Source organism: Carcharhinus amblyrhynchos, chromosome 11 (assembly GCF_965287045.1).
Source record: "Carcharhinus amblyrhynchos chromosome 11, sCarAmb.v2.hapA, whole genome shotgun sequence".
In the NCBI taxonomy this organism is placed as follows: Eukaryota; Metazoa; Chordata; class Chondrichthyes; order Carcharhiniformes; family Carcharhinidae; genus Carcharhinus; species Carcharhinus amblyrhynchos.
Genome location: NC_137334.1, coordinates 1556930 through 1574817, shown reverse-complemented (window position 1 = coordinate 1574817; position 17888 = coordinate 1556930). Strand labels below are relative to the sequence as shown.

Here is a 17888-nt window from a genome sequence, read left to right as displayed (position 1 = left end):
GCATTCTTTCTGGTTGTATCATAGCTTTGTGTGACTCCTGCCTTGTCCAAGAAACTACAGAAGGTCATGAATAAAGCCCAGACCATCAGTCAAACCAGCCTCCCACCCACTGACTCTGTCTACACTTTCTGCTGCCTTGGAAAAGCAGCCAGTAGAATTAAGGACCCCACGCACCTCGGACACACTCTCTTCCATCTTCTTCCTCCAGGAAAAAGGTACAAAAATCTAAAGACATATACTAACCGACTCAAGAACAGCTTCTTCCCTGCTGCCATCAGACTTTTCAATGGACCTACCTTGCATTAAGTTGATTTTTCTCTACAATCTAGCTATGACTGTAACACTATATTCAGCACTCTCTCCTTTCCTTCTCTATGTACGGTATGTTTTGTCTGTATAGCGCACAAGAAACAATACTTTTCACTGTATACTAATACATGTGACAATAATAAATCAAATCAAACCATGTAGGAGTGACCAAGCATAGAGACCATTGCATCACGCAGAGCACTAAGTGGTAGCTTCCTCTTGAATTTGAACTGATTTCCTCTATGTACCCTGTATAAATGATAACACATTAAGGCACATGTCTGGGCCTCTTTTTAAAAGTGCATTGAGGTGGTGAGATAATGGGATCTTCCATGGTGAGATGGAAAGAATTTTTAAAAAATGATACGCTGGCACCGGTGCCCGTCTTTTCAGGACTCCCTCCCCCCACTCCCCACTTCCTCCCTGCATCAGCTGCATCCCAACCAGCACCCACGTTCCTGAGTTCAGGCTTCCCGAAAATTCAGCCCTTACATTACTGACACTGAAGCTGACCTTTTGATCTATAAACTATCGAAAGACACAGACTAAGCTTTGTGGACAGAATGAATAAGGCACTTTCTGTCCTGATAAAACAGGGAAATCATGAGTGAAGAAACCACAGATTGTCACTGACATGTGATGTTTACTGTTCCTTATGACTTATATCCCAAAGGCACTGATTTTCCAGCTAAGTTTTGTCTCCTCTCAATCTCAATTCTCAATCTTGATGCAGCAAAAGAATAAATTCTGGAAATGACATTAGTAACATTATGGAATATTTTGAATTGAAACAGAAACTACAATTTGTCATAAAGGTACTTGGTCAAAGTTGGCCGCGGTGCCCATGAGCTAGGTAAATGACCAATCCTCACTATGATCCAGTGACTGAGGAAAGAGATCCGATAACTGAAACTACCTTTTCTTATTATGTTATTGTGCCGGTGCTGCATGGTGGCACACGGTTAACATTGCTGCCTCGCAGCTCCAGGGACCCGGATTCAATTCCAACCTTGGGTGACAGTCTGTGTGGAGTCTGCACGTTCTCCCCGTGTCTGTGTGGGTTTCTTCCAGGTGCTGTGATTTCCTTTCACAGTCCAAAGATGTGCAACTTCGGCGGACTGGCCGTGCTAACTTGCTCCTTAGTGTCCCAAGGTGTGTTGGTTAGATGGATTAACCATGGTAAATGTGCGGGGTTGTAGGGTTAGGGTGGGGAGAGACCCTAGGTAAGATACTAAGTCGGTGCAGACTGAGTATCTTAGCCAGATGGGCTGAATGGCCTCTTATGCACTGCAGGACTCTATGATTTCCTTACATGATTCTATCAGGTATGTGGATTGTGCTCAATACCAGGGGAGAGTGAAGGTTACAGCACTGGGCAGAGAGACCATGATCCTGACTGCCCCAATGAAACTGAAGAGGAGAAAATGCAGATTCGAGTTTGGTGACAGAAGGATATTGCTTGTCTGAAATTAAATTTAACTGAAATACAGCAGCACCCAAATAGGATCTGGGAATAATTAGATATATCAATTGTCAGTTCAGATTTGATGGGCTAAATGACTTCCTTCGGTACGAGAAGAGTTTCCAATTACATACATGTTCCATCAGTAACACACCTCCTTGACTTCCATAAAATCACCTATGATCCTGCCTCAGCTTCCCTGCTGTTGACACTCACATTCATGCATTTTTCACCTCTAGGTTTGACTATCCCAATACTTTCCTGGCCAGATTCCCAACTTTCACAGAATCTGTAACCTCGTGGCATGTCACATCCCTCATGCTACCATCACCATGAAACCAGAGAACAAACATTTGGTCAATGATGAACATGGGAGAATATATCAGGACCATCACCAATCACTAAAACTGAGATGTAACCATGGTGAAGTTATAACACAGGATGCTCAGCAGCGGAAGCAACACATGATAGACATAATTAACTAATTTCACAACCAATGGATCAGATCAAAGCTCTAAAAGTCATAACAATTCCAGTCATGAATTGAGCTGGTCAACCAATCAACAAATAAGAAAAGGACACTCCAAATATTCCTACCCTCTGTGACAGCACAGCTCAACACATCAGTGAAAACACAAGGCTAAAATGTTGAAAACGGATGATCCATTTCAGCCTCCTGCTGAGATCCCCTGCAATAAGGATGTTATTCTTCAGATAATTTGATTCATTCCATGTGTTATCAAGGAAATGCAGAAGATACTGGATACAGCAAAGGATATTGGCCTTGACAGCATCAGAGTTGTAGAACTGAATGAAGATTGTGTTCCGGAACTAGCCATGCCCCTATCCAAGCTTTCTGCTATAGCCACAACACGGCAAATTTGTGAATGATTTACTGGATATGTCTTGGCTACAAAAAGGGCAGGACAAATCCAATCTGGCCAATTATTGCCCACCACCATATATCCTCACCACTGTCGTGTTATAATGATAAAATACCTAATAAAGGAATGGATCGACACATTATGGGTTCATTTGTTAAGACTCAGCACACGATAATAGTTAGACATCAATATAAAGTTGAAGGCAATACAGCTGTCTGCTGTGCTCTGCTCAAAGATAAAGTAAAATTACGAGTGGATCATAAGATAATTTCACTTCTAGCAATGTCATGCTGCTATTCATTAAAGACATATTACAACATCACCCTTTAGTTTTGTCCCTTCCAGAGAAGTATAACTATTTACAATACATGTTCATGTTTAGTTGCCCTCAGATATGTGTACAAAACAAACAGATTTTTGAAGGTAAGGTAAATATAAAGGTAATCTGCTGGTACATACAGGTCTAGTGATGGTGATCTTGTCTGGAGGTTTCTTTAATTGCTCACAGCAAACTGTGAGATTGTCATTCTTGGATGTTGTTCCTGGTTGCATTTGGGATTTTGTCCTCGATACGATAGAGTGGTAAAGTGGTGGAAGAACTGGAATGAATCTGACTTTTTGTTGGTTACGTCCTACCATCGCACCCTTGTGCATAATAACTTCATAAAACCCTAGTGCTGAACAAGTCCTTATCACCTCAGCTGGGTGCCACTTTGTGGAATCCTGGATGTGAATTTGTTGTCTCAACTGTACACTTGATAATTTCGTAACTGCATTTTTATTGTGAACATTTATCATCTTCTTATGCAATATTAGAAGTATCTGAGAGAGTAGAATTGTTAAGAGTAGGTATATGAGTATGCTGTGGTTTGCCAAACGTGACCTCTGCTGGTGATGGAATAGACACAATTAAAAAGTACTGCTCTCAGATGTAACATTGCAATGTATAAATCTTGCTCAATGTGTCTATATTTGAGAATTAGAGATTTCACCATGTAAATGATTCAGTCAGGCCAGCAGATCTAGGACAATAAGGAGAAGAAATAGTGTGGTGAATATTCCACATCTCATAAACATCCTGAGAACCACTCTTTTTTGGTATATTTATAAATAACTTGGATATTGGAATTTGTCAATGACACCAGTGTGGCAAACATAAGGATGATATCAATTGATTGCAGCAGGACATAGATAGGTTAACAGAATGAGCAGACAAATGGCAAATAGAATTTAATAAACAAAAGTATGAGATGATGCATTTTGGCAAAAGGAGTACGGGCAGCAAGTATAATAGCACAATTCTAAAGATTATGCAAGGACACAGGGGACCTGGGCATTCCTGGCATAGATGTTTGAAGGACAAAATCAGGAAAGTGATCTGAACCTTTATAAAGCTTTCATTTGACCACAACCAGAGCAGCGTGTCCAGCTCTGCTCAACACACTTTAGAGAGAATATCATTGGTCTGGATTAGATTACATGGTTGCAAGTATGTAGTCAGTGACAGGCAAGGCATCATAACTAATTGAGACAGGCTAAATTGGTTTTTATCTCATTATCTTTATCTCAGTCTCTCATTATTAGATATTCCTATACATAATAGGTAACGTAAAGAGAGACATCTGCCTGATGTGTGAAACAGCCTTTCTCCTAACCTGTGCTATGGGCCAATCTAAAGTGAATTTATTCTGTTTTACTTACCTTGGGAGTGCTTCATTAATAATGCAATGCAACCAGAGCTAACACATTTAACTATGCTATACATGAAATAGTGCCTGTCCTCCTCCTCCTCCTCCTCTTGGTCCCATTACCTCTTAGCACCCATGGACATCCATCAGCTTGGTCCATGATTAAACTTGGCAAAGTACTGAGTGGCTTAGCCGTTACCTTCTGCAGTATGGATGACCAGGAAACTCTCCTGTTCTGCCTGCCATATTGGAATGATTTACAGGCTGCATGGCCACCTTATGAAGACACCCTCTGAGGCCATCCAGTCCTGAAGTGGGATTTGAACCCAGAGCGTCAGGCCTGGAGATAGGAAGACTAGACCATTGTCTCTCACCCTAACAATAGATACAAAAATATATGAAAAAGTCAGTTTTACGCCACTCCATCGGGGAGCAAATAAGAAGAAGTGCATTGGGGACATCCAGAATTTGACTTTAGCAGCTGACAAAAGTTCCTTTGTTTAATTCAACAAAGAGGTAAACATTTCAGAAGAGGGCAGTGACACATGGCTAAACATGATTCCATTACTAAAACACGAAGAAAATTCTGCAATCATTATTAAAATTACAAAACTACTTTTTGATCTGATTTATTATTGTCACATGTATTAATATACAATGAAAAGTATTGTTTCTTGCACACTATACAGACAAAGCTTACCGTACATAGTGAAGGAAAGGAGAGAGAGAGTGAGAAGTGTAGTGTTACAGTCATTGCTAGGATGTTAAGAAAGATCAACATAATGCGAGCTAGTCCATTCAAAAGTCTGATGGCAGCAGGGAAGAAGCTGTTCTTGAGGCAGTTGGCAAGTGTCCTCAAACATTTGTATCTTTTTCCCCGAAGGAAGAAGGTGGAAGGGAGAATGTCCGGAGTGTGTGGGGTCCTTGATTATGCTGGCTGCTTTTCCAAGGCAGCAGGAAGTGGAGACAGAGTCAATAGATGGGATGCTGGTTTGAGTTCATGACCCTTTGTAGTTTCTTGTGGTCTTTGACAGAGCAGGAGCCATACCAAGCTGTGATACAATCAGAAAAAAATGCTTTCTGTGATGTATCTGTAAAAGTTGGTGAAAGTCATAGTGGACATGCCAAACTTCCTTAGTTTTCTGAGAAAGTAGAAGCGTTGGTGGGCTATAGTGTCGGCATGGGTGGGGTGGTGGAAACCAGGATGGATTGGTGGTGATCTGGACACCTCAAACTTGAAGCTCTTGACCATTTCTACTTCATCCCCATCGATACAGACAAGGCTGTTTCCTGAAGTCAATGACTATCTCCTTCATTTTACTAATATTGAGGGAGAGATTATTGTTGTCACACCGCAATTCACCAGATTTTCTCTCATTCCTGTACTCCATATCATCGTTGTTTGAGATCTGACCCACAACGATGGTGTCGTCAGCAAACTTGAAAATCGAGTTGGAGCGGAATTTGGCCGCACAGTCGTGGTGTACAAGGAGTATAGCAGGGGGCTGAGAACACAGCCTTGTGGGGCACCGGTTGAGGATGATCGTGGAGGAGGTATCGTTGCCTATCCTTACTGGTTGCGCTGTGTGTGTTAGGAAGTTCAGGATCCAGTCCGGCAGAACGAGCCCCAAGCCCTGGAGTTTGGAGATGTGTTTTGTAAGAATAATGGTGTTGAAGGCTGAGCTGTAGTTGATAAATAGGAGTCTGACATAGATGTCCTTGTTATTGAGGTGTTCCAGGGTTGAGTGCAAGACCAAGGAGTTGGTGTCTGCCGTGGACCTGTTACTGATTCGTGCCAAGACTAACCTTTCGAAGCATTTCATAATGATGGATGTCAGAGCCAGCAGAGGATAGTCACTAAGGCACACTGCTCGGCTTTCCTTAGGTTCTGGGATGATGATCATTCTCTTGAAGCAGGTAGTTGTAAAGGGAGGTTGAAGGTGTCTGTGAATATCTCCACCTGCTGGTCTGCTCAGGATGTGCAGGCGTGCTCTCACTGACTTCTTGTTCAAAATAGGCACAGATCGCATTGAGCTGATTGGGGCACCTACCCTGGAAGCCTCGGATGAACCTATATCCGAGGTGTCCACTGCAGATGTCAGAGCAGCCTTCTCGAAAGTCAATTCACGGAAAGTGACTGGCCTGGATGAACGCTCAGATCCTGCGCGGATCAGCTGGTGGGGTATTCGCAGACGTCCTCAACCTCTCTTTACAACAATTTGAGGTCTGTATCTGCTTCAAGATGATGATCATGCCTTAACGTCTATCCTCTGCTGGCTTCCAGATTGCCTGAATTGGTGCCAGTGATTTTATATGTCTTCATCTTGTAGCCTATTATGTCTTGCAGACCTTACCATTGTTGGCAGGGATCTGCATGGCTAACCTGGGACTCTGGCTCGGTCTGGTATTATCTTCTGGCATCTTTGATGAATCTCCTTAGATCATATCTGGCTTTCTTGTATAGGTCAGAGTCTCCTGACTTGAATGCCTCAGACCTGGACTTCAGTAAGCAGTGGATATCCCTGTTCATCCATGGTTTGCAGTTGGGAAACAAGTGGATTTGCTTCTTTGGCACACAGTCTCCTTACTAACGAGGTCAGTTAGTGTAGTGACGTACGCATTCAGACTGGTCAGAGTTTTTAAATATTGACCAGTCCACTGACTCCAAGCAGCCCTGTAGGAGATCATCCAATTCCTCAGAACAGCATTGCTCGATGTTCTTTGATGAATTCTCCCACTTCAGTTTTTTTATTCAAAAGGTCAAAAATAAAGGCTTTTCTTGACAAGACCAACATGTTTCTTGAAGCTGATATCACTTCAATCAGCAACTTAGGAATTAGCATTATCAGGGCTTTTGCTGCCAGTTTGCCCCTGACCTATTTTGGAAATCTGTGGACAAGCTCTTTGACATGCATTTGCTTGAATTTGACAAGGCCACACCCTGTTCAGAAGCAGTGAGGCGCAGATACCTGAAAAGTCACACCACAGGTTTGAGCACAGGGCCATCCATTCTAGTTTCTTATTCAAAACTTCGAACAATGCAGGAGTGTCGCTGAGGTGTTGGTCTGAATTACCTGCTGCAATTCTGAAGGTTTAAACACATGGGAGATGGAACTGGACATCGTGGTGAGGTAGTGGGAGAATTACAAAACAGGTGTCATTACATTGGTTGCTTGTTCATTCACTGCCCCATACTTAGTTCCATTAATTTCAACAGGATGTGTTGTATGGAGGTCGGTAAATAGGGTTTCTAAATGGTTTCTGTCCCCACCCAAGTCTAATTCAACTCCAAGCATCTTGTGACTCATACCTCGGAGTCAGTGCTAGTAACTGATAAATAGCTGCTTTTTTAGCTAAGCACTCAATTTTCCCCTCTTATAAATTCTTTGGCTAGGCAATTGTAATCGGTAAAACAAAAACACAAATTTCACTCAACACTAGGTTTTCTGCCAGGTCAAAATGAAATCTGAGAATTCTATGGCAAGTCTGTTAAATATCCAAAGATCTTTTATGAAGCTTAAAGAACACAAAAACTTCCGTTTGACATACTTTAGTCATAGGAATAACTCATGCTTCTTCCAAATATAAAAATCAAACATTTTGTTTGTTCAGTGGGTGGTTTAGGTCCTTGGACATTCAGTCAATATCACAAAAGTTTTCCTAAACATTACATTGCCCTTATCGTTGAATCAATACATGCCCAAGGCAAGCAGAATTGCTTTAGTGCAAAAATAAAAATCAGCCAACCACAAACAAGTCTTTTGTGGCGTCTGGCTACAAGGGTGTTAAGTCAAAGGGGTTTCAGCAATCTCATTCCAGACAGCGTGGCTGAAAAAATCCTGTATTAAATCATGCTACAAAATTCAAATGCCAATGACGTCTGCACGGTCTCCCCAGACGCTACAACAACGGATGAATGAACATCGCTCGACAATCACCAGGCAAGACTGTTCTCTTCCTGTTGGCGAACACTTCAGTGGTCACGGGCACTCAGCCTCTGACCTTCGGGTAAGCATTCTCCAAGGCGGCCTTCACGACACACGACAGCGCAGAGTCGCTGAGCAGAGACTGATAGCCAAGTTCCGCACACACGAGGACGGTCTCAACCGGGATCTTGGGTTCATGTCACACTATCTGTAACCCCCACAACTTTCCTGGACTTGCAAAATCTCACTAACTTTCCTCTCTGGAAACAATATACATCTCTTTAACCTGTGCTTAAAGCTCTCTCCACTCACATTGTCTGTATCTTTAAGAATTGATCAGCCGTAAAGACTCACATTCCAATCATTATGCGTATAAATTGAGTTTGTGTCTTTGTGCCCTGTTTGTGATCAGAACTCCCAGCCACCTGATGAAGGGACTGCCTGTTCCGAAAACTTGAGGCATTTGCTACAAATAAACCTGTTGGACTTTAAGCTGGTGTTGTGGGATTTCTTCCTGTTTTACCCCAGTCCAATGCCGGCATCTCCACATCATCACTACGGTGGAGACTGAGCCAGTAGAGTTGGCAGCAATTGTCGTTGCTACTGTGGTGGCTGCCAGGCCATCCTAGGCTGGAGGCCAAACCGGAACAATGGGGCTGCTGGCCAGAGTCAGAACCTAACCACCCACTAGCCCAAAGAGGGAGCCAGAACATACGGAGGAGGAGACCCCGGCTGTATGAGACTCACTGGTCCTGTAATGAGCTGCTGGACAGCAGTGCCGCTGGAGACTCTGCCTGATCAAGGAGACAGTGCGGCATCAAGAATCCCCACATAGAATCTTTACAGTTCAGAAGGAGGCCATTCGGCTCATCTAGTCTGTACTGACCACAATCCCACCCAGACCCTATCCCCATAACCCCATGCACTTACCCTAGCTAGTTCCCCCTGACACTAAGGGGCAATTTAGCATGGCCAATCTATGTAACCCACACATCCTTGGAGTGTGGGAGAAAACTGGAGCACCCAGAGGGAACCCACGTGGACACGGGGAGAATGTGCAAACTCCACACAGACAGTGACCCAAGTCGGGAATTGAACCGTGGTCCCTGGCGCTGTGAGGCAGCAGTGCTAACCACTGTGCCACCCCTGTGCCACATCCTCACAGGCCTGGTGCCTCATGGGGGAGGAGAACACCCACCACCGGTGGTTGTGAAGATCAAGGCAGCCCTGAATGTTCGCCACTGGATCATTCCAAGGCTCAAGCAGGCATCTCTCAGGCATCAGCCTGAGTGCACCCAGAAACTCATGGATGCCATGTATGGCTGGGCACCCCACCACATTCGTTTTGACTTGGGCAAGGCCCAGCAAGATGCCTGGGCTGCAGGCTTTGCCACTATCGCAGGAATGCCTCTGACACAGGGAGCTATAGATGGCATTACGAGCCCTGTGGCATCAGGGATTTTCCCTCATCAACTGCAAGGGTTCCACTCCCTGATCGTCTAAGTTGTGAGTTTGAGTCCCTCCCCATGGCCACCAAAGGGGTGTTCTTAACATGGTTAAACAGCTTGATTATTAACCTTTCAATCCTTGAAATACACCTGATGGCAGGCAGGCAATAGGAGAAGGAGTTTCGTCAAGCTTGGTGCACAGTGACACCCCTTAAGTTACAACCTCTGGTGACAGGTTTGCAATCTGTTCCAGGGAGGAAAGGCCATGTAAAAAGACAAATAGATGCTTTATCTGCCTTATGTGTCACTAGGCATTGGAAAGCTCCAAGTCTGACCCTCAATAAACAAAGGCCTGGGAATGTTGCTTCAGAATAGTATTCCAGTAATCAAGCACAGATAATCTTTCCAAATAGCATCTCCTTAGATGTACTGATACCGCTGTCTAATTCATTACGTTTCCCTCATTCTCTTGCCTCTCCTTATGGCGGAGATGGTTCCAGAGATCTCCCTCCAGTGTTTCACTGAAGTCACCATATTTTATGTGCGAATCTAAACAAGAAAAGATTGAGAACCCAGTCCAACTTCAACCTCATGAGTAACCAGGAATGAGAAAACTTTGGCTTCTGAGTGCTGTGAATATCACAGGTGCAAATGAAACACATGCTGTGCTGGACTAAGTGCCCACCTGAATTTTATAGAATGGCTATAACAGATCAGTAGCTGCCAACTTGTGACAATGCTCTGATCAGACTGGAGCACCACTAGCAAAATAGTAAAACTTGATATTCTAGGGCCAGTCTTGTTCCATTCAAAATGCACAGTTCTGCAGGTCCCTCCATCCCATCTCAGTGTCTGTTACAAAATTGCACCTTTTCAGTTCAATAACTTCATCATAGAACATCAAGTCTGTGGAACATCCCATCTTCTTATAAGCTACAGACCTTAAGAATCCCAATTATCCGTCACCTACGTAACTCAGTTTCTCTCCTGCTCTCTAGCCCTGGTCATATCTCGTGTTGTGATGCTTCATTTTGGTCTCTCCCTTTTAATTTACTGAGCTCTGCTTACCCAAGTCTGTCTTCTTCTTGCTTGCGCAGGTCCAAATCCCGTTGAACAACCTGCAAGACATGTTGGGCTTCATCTTCTGTTAGTTTTGATAGATCCAGCTTCCTTGCCATAGTTTTAAGTATTCTTTTGATTTTAATAGTCACAAGTGAAGAAACCTGCATAAACACATATTTCAGATCTTTTCAGAAATGGTAACAAGACATATCACACTGTTTTAAATCATTACACAGGATTTTTAAAATCAGCAAATGATCATATAGTTCAACCTCACCTTCTCATATCCTTCAACCCTTTATCTCGTTAAAGTCAGATTCATCTGCTCTCTGGTTCAAATGCCTCCCCGGTGACTTATTCTAAAACTGGACTAACTTCTGGGCAGAAGTAGCTGGGATTTTTCCCCACCACTTTTCAGGTTTATCAACTGATTATTTCAGTTCTTCACCAGAATTAATATTTTTCTGGATTAGTGCTCTGAAATTGGGACATTTTGGATGAAGTTTCCTTTCCAAGGAAAACAAGTTCAACATTTTAAAGTTTCATCAAATTCTAAATTCCTGATTAGTAGAACCAACTTTGTAACTTATCTCTGAAACTTACAAGAAGAATTATGTATTAGCTGACTGGAGGCAGAGTAATCATGCTGACTTTTGTTAGCTTATATTGTTTTAGGAATCCTTTTAAATAACAGTACACATGTTATTTGGATAGGAAATACATTAAAGGCACATTTTACAAGTACAGTTTACGGTAGAGAGTCTCACCTGCTGTGAGAATGTATCAGGCAACTATTAAAATTAACAGATGGAGGAATTTGAAGAGTGTCTCATCATGTTCTGATTGGTTTTTCAGGCAATTTCCTTGCAGAAAGCATGAATTTGGGAATAAAAAAAACCTGTGTAGATTATTAGAGAGCTTCAGATACTTATTCTGCTGAGAGACTATAGTTCACTGAATGACACAACAACCATCATTCAGAAGGATCTCATTCAGAGTGTAGTGCTGGCCAATCCCTGGGTGAGATTCTCTGGTCTCTCCCATTGAAGCCACTCCATGCGGTTAGAAAACCCGTGACTGGAGGTGCACCACAGGCAGGACCAGAGAACCCTACTAGTGTGAATCAGCCATTTTATCCTCGGGAGCAAAGACTTGAGTTTTGATTGAAAGAGCTTTGCCTTGGGACACAGGAAATCCTTCTCTCCATTGGAAATTCACCAACGTGTCAACATTATCACCTCTGGTTCCAGGATTCTGTCCTGTGGGGTACAAGCCACAGACTCCCTCCCCTGTAGGGCACTGTTATCGGACAACAAATTTTATGAAATTGGGTACTCAATATGGAAGCAGACTAAAGTTGCACTCAGAGCCTCCCCACTAAAGATCACAAGGGAACAGACACAGACTCGCAGGCAAGGACATGCTTTTAGAATGCAAATGAGGGCTCGCACACAAAGGGAACCGGACAGGATGGCACCTACAGGAACTAAATTAAAAAGTACACCCCCATCTAACCAAATCAGCACCTCTGATCTAAGCAAGCAACCCTCTATGGAGACACCTGAAGATTAGCATAACTAAGGAAGCATCCCTGGCCCCACAAACTTCCTGAGATCAGTCAAACACCCATTGTTCAAACCCCGGAGATTCTAGACCATTAATAAACCCATCAGACAGAAACCATTAACACACACTTAAAAACATCATTACAATACTTGAAGACATCGAAACAGGATGGTCAGAGTCGAACACTGTAAACAAAACATTAGTATTTGAATTGTACAATGTATTGAAGTTCAGGTATAACTGTAACCCATTGCGGTGGGTCTTTAGAGTGCGTTCGGGACAGTTCGGTCTGTCTGTCCTGACTGCACCTCCGTCGACGTTAAAATAAAGCTGTCCCGCTGTTGAACCTGACCCTGAGTCCGGAGTGGTCGTGTCCGCCCACTCGCGCTAACAGGCATCAACGAATCAGATGGGTTTTTTTACATCAACCTCGAAGATTCCATGCTAATGTTTATGGTGTCAACCTAAAAAGACTTGGGGTGGGGATAGTGGTGAGATTCTCCCAGCCTACTGTGCTGCTTTAGCAATGCACGGGCCAGAGGTACATAAGCAGAGACCGTGTCTCTGGATCTCTGTCAGGTTTCAAGCATCATCAGCTCCATGCCAGAAATGGGCACGGAGTAAATTATTTAAATGTTCAGTTACATCTCATTAGTGGCCTCGGGACTGAAGTCTCCAGGCATCTCTCCTCCGCACCAGGAGTGTTTCACTACAGTGGGGTTTACAACAGCTCCTCCCTAATGGGGAGCCGGTGGCCCGATCCCACTGAAAAAGGGGAGCCATGGAGGCCCCTCAGAGGGTCGGGAATAAAGGGGAATGTCCCCTGGTCACTGCCAGCCTGACAATGCCAGCTTGACCCCCTGGCACTGCTTAAGGGGCAAAATGGCAATGACCAGGGGACACCTTGTCACTGTCAAATGGGCATCGGAAAGTACCAAAGGGGCATAGCTGGGGGACGGAGCCTATAGGGGCAGGGACTCTTGGCGTGATCGATGGGGGGTGGCGGTCCGGCTGCCACTCTGCACTCGGGATTGGTGACAGAGGGAGGGAAGCCAACGATCAGGGCTGGCCATTGGGGTGGTGGGGTGGGGGGGTGATGAGGGGAGGTCAGCCAGTTGGGTGGGGGGTGGAAACTGCAGGGTTGGGGAGTGGTGGGGGGGGGGTGGGGAGATCAATGTTGGGAAGGGGTGGTCGGGGTTGGTCCAGAAAGGAGGCCCCAATGTGGGTTTGGCCAGCGACCAGGAGACCGGTAATGTGGGGCTACTGCACATGTGCTGATCTCAGTGCTGACAGATTGGCGCATGTGCAGTGGCGCACTCAGTGCTGTGCTGCCGGCCTTTCCAGAGGGAAAAGGCTCCACCCCAACTTTTCATTGTGATTCACGCTGGAGCTCTCTGTGATGCACAGAGTGTGGGAGATTCATTTTGAAAGTCCCGAATTTATTTTGGGGAATTCCATCCAAGTTTATTCAATTCAATCTCAATGGTGGGATCTAGATTGGAAACATTCAGTTACTCCACCCTAAGGAAAAGAGAATAATGCACATTGGAGAATATAATGTCAGGGCTGTGCCAATGGGTGAACCCAGGGCAGGACTGGAACAAGCCATGTGCCATGTAATGGTCATCTCAACATCACTTAGTCAATGTTAGTAATATTAACAAACACATCATTTTTAAGTATATTAAATGCAGCCAACGGTAGACTGTTTTATAATGTTCTATGATATAAATTTTGTACGTGTTTCTTCATATATATTATACCTGTATTAGATATGAAATTAATCTTTCAAATAAAATAAAACGAAAACATGATTTTTTTACGTCTCAGACTGGACCTCAAAATGGGAGCCTGTGTATAAACATAAACATACGGGCAGCATGGTGGCACAGTGGTTAGCACTGCTGCCTCACAGCACCACGGACCCAGGTTCGATTCCCGGCTTGGGTCAGTGTCTGTGTGGAGAGTGCACGTTCTCCCCGTGTCTGTGTGGGTTTCCTCGGGGTGCTCTGGTTTCCTCCCACAGTTGGAAAGATGTGCTAGTTAAATGCATTGACCCGAACAGGTGCCAATGTGTGGCGAGTAGAGGAATTTCATAGTAGCTTCATTGCATTGTCGATGTAAGCTGAACTTGTGACTAATAAATAAACTTTAACTGCACTTTAGATTTTTAAAAACATTTTTATATTACCATTACAGTGACACTTAATACAATATAAAAGACCAGAAGAAAACTCAGGAGAAATCAAGAATTAGTATTTAGGTGACTCCAATGGTGTTTTTCAGAGAAATTAAAAATTAAAAGACTTCATAACTTGCAAGAGAATTTATTTCAGCAGCAGAAAGTATGGCAAGTCTTAAACAACTGTCAGAGAATTACATAGAACTTATATTACAGTACCAGGACATTTAGCTCAACCAGTCTACACCGTGCGGGTGGCACGGTAGCACAGTGGTTAGCACTACTGCTTCACAGCTCCAGGGACCTGGGTTCGATTCCCGGCTCAGGTCACTGTCTGTGTGGAGTTCACACATTCTCCTCGTGTCTGCGTGGGTTTCCTCTCAGTCCAAAAGATGTGCGGGTTAGGTTGATTGGCTATGCTAAAATTGCCCCTTAGAGTACTAGGATGCTTAGGTTAGAGGGATTAGTGGGTAAAATATGTAGGGATATGGGGGTAGGGCCTGGGTGGGATTGTGGTTGGTGCAGACTCGATGGGCCGAATGGCCTCTTTCTGCACTGTAGGGTTCTATGATTCTATGAAGTGTATAACAATTTAGGTGTATACAGGTGTGTAACAATTCAGATTGTTCATCTAAATCTAATAGCATAACCCTTTATTTCTTTTCCCCTTAAATGCATCTGTACGATTTGCCTTTGTAGTGGTGGAAATCTCACCACTCTGTGCTGATGAAAGAAGATTCTTCCAAATTCCCTAATGACTTTCCGGTGATTTTCTAAAAATTTGTTAATGCATAGCATGTGGGCATTGATCCTCATCCCAAATAGCTCTTTGTTAACTTATACTGATGATCTATAGTCTTGCTACTGTTTAATAATCCATTTTATTAAATATTCTGATGCTTTTTGAGACAAATTACTGTGCTATTTACTGATCAAGTTTAGCACAGTGAGGAAAAGCATGAGTCCAGCATGTGACAGATTTCAGTGAAAGGAGGCTTTTGTTAATAATCTGCTGCAGATCCTTTTGAACTTACAGAAATCCTTTCTATTATAACTTCAGGCTTTTTTTCAAAAACATTTATTATGAACCATCATTGTCAAAACGTAAAAGGATGCTCTATACATTCAGGACAACTTAATTGGTTGTTCTTATTTTAAATGGCCACATCTGAGAAACATAGGAACAGTTCTGAAATAAATTCTTGTAAGTTTGAAAAAACATTAAGCACAAACTGTTGAGTCAGTATCTGACCCTGGGTTATGATAATGTGTACACTGCTCTGGCAAATTCCACGATTACAGAAAATTACAGGTCAAAATTAATGGCCGGAGATTTTACTGATGGCAATTGATTTCTCAACACGGTCCAGCCATTTCATAGCAGTTAATTTATACTTGGCCAACTCGTACCCCGTCAAATTATATACATCCATTTTATACTCAACCACCACGTGGCCAAAAATGTTCTAATCTCTCTCTTCATGTAGCATTCTCCTTGTCCGAGATTCGCTAATCATTGCTTACAACATCATTATCACTATTTCAATCAAGCAGTCATCAGCTATTTGTTATGATGGCCACAAAAGACATGGAGGATCATCATTAGGTCACTCTATGGGCTTCGTGTAGTATGAACTCCACTATTGAGCGAGTGGGGGCATTCCCAATGAGATACAAGCGGTGGGGGTTTAAAACCCACTGCTTCAAGACAGACCGTCATTCTGTAGGAACTTGGGTTTGGATTTGTTTCTGTGAGCATGGACGCGGCTCTTTTCTGTTTTGTGAATAAAGGATTTTGGGTGATGGAAGACTGGCCTTGGTGGGATTATTTCAGTGTTCAACTTGGCTTCTGGAGAAGGTTTCGGATTATAGAATCCCTTCCGTGCAGGAGTCCTTTCAGCCCATCGAGTCTGCACTGATAACAATCCCACCCAAGCCCTATCCCTGGAACCCCATGTATTTACTCTGATAATCCCCCCAGACACCAATGGACAATTTAGCATGGCCAATCCACCCGACCTGCACATCTTCAGACTGTGGGAGGAAACCAGAGCACCTGGAGGAAACCCACACGGACTCGGGAAGAAAGTGCAAATTCTGCGCAGATAGTGACCCAAGCTGGGAATCAAACCCGGGTCCCTGGCGCTGTGAGGCACTGTACTCCGAATCTGACTTCCTAATTTGAATGAATTTTCTTCTTAAGAAGTGACAATGCTGATAGATGAAAATAAAATAAATAGACATAATATTATAGATTTTCAAAAGCCAGCTCCACAAGATAGAATTATTTGGGATCAATGGGAAGTTGCTTCAATGGATTAATAATTGGCTAAATTCTTGGAGGTAGAAAATGTTTTATTTTGCCTGAAATGTCTATCTATTAGTAGTGTTTCTCAGGGAATCGTGTTACAGTGACTGCTGTAAATTTTCTCCATTAATGGCTATAAATTTGGGGGAATTTACAAATACAAATTACCTATAATGGCTAAAGATGATATGATGACTTGTGCGAGCGTTAGGAGTGTGCACAAGAATAGACTAAATAGATTAGCTTAAGCAAATCTTGATCAGACTGGGGCATAGGCCCTCTTTGAGGAAATAGGCCTCCATCTACAAAATGGGACATATTGATGGTCCATGTATGTAACCATTAAGTATATATACATCCTACTGGGTATAGAACTGAAATCTATTGACAAGATGAAAGATTAGGTGTTATGGCAAATGATTCTCCTATGGTTCATAAGCAATGTTGTAAAGTGATAACCAAAGCAAGAAGGCATTAGGTTATATTGCCCATATGACTCAATAAAAAAAAGTCTATTCTTCTATGAGGTCCTTCACATAACAGGTAAGACAAAGACTTTGATATAGTTTAGAGGAGAGGTACACAATTTACACCCATCTTAAAACATGTTGGACACTGACATAGGTTTAAAAAGTAGTATGTATTTGCCCATGGTTAGACCCAAGGTGGATCATATGATGGGCACAGGGCTTATTCTCCTCTACCTCTTTCAAGTGTGGGAGTATCCCACAATGGGCCTTGGTTTTTAGGCTTCTCGGCAAAAGGCTCATTGCAAAATGACAGTCTGTAGTAGATGCACCCACATACTTTACTAAATAGCTCATAATAGATCACATACACTTAACTTTTCTCTTCTACCCTTCGGGTGTGAATCATGCTTGAATACACGGATGAGGGCAATCACAAACTACTTTGCCTATTTGAACATAAGAAATAGGAGCAGGAGTAGGCCATCTAGCCCTTTGAGCCTGCCCCGCCATTCAATAAGATCATGGCTGATCTGAAGTGGCTCAGTTTCACTTTCCCGCTTTCTCCCCATAACCCTTAATTCCC

At 43.2% G+C, this 17888-nt stretch overlaps 1 protein-coding gene across 4 annotated transcripts in view; it reads right to left on the bottom strand.

Annotated features, from left to right (window-relative positions):
- The window catches only part of LOC145349817 (melanophilin-like), a 137172-nt gene that overhangs the window by 84143 nt on the left and 35141 nt on the right, over positions 1–17888 (bottom strand). For all 4 annotated transcript variants that reach the window (XM_080198370.1, XM_080198369.1, XM_080198371.1 and 1 more), the window contains exon 3: positions 10786–10940. In XM_080198370.1, coding sequence (XP_080054496.1) covers positions 10786–10895 — 110 coding nt within the window. In that variant the 5' untranslated portion in view covers positions 10896–10940. The remainder of the gene's footprint in view (positions 1–10785; positions 10941–17888) is intronic.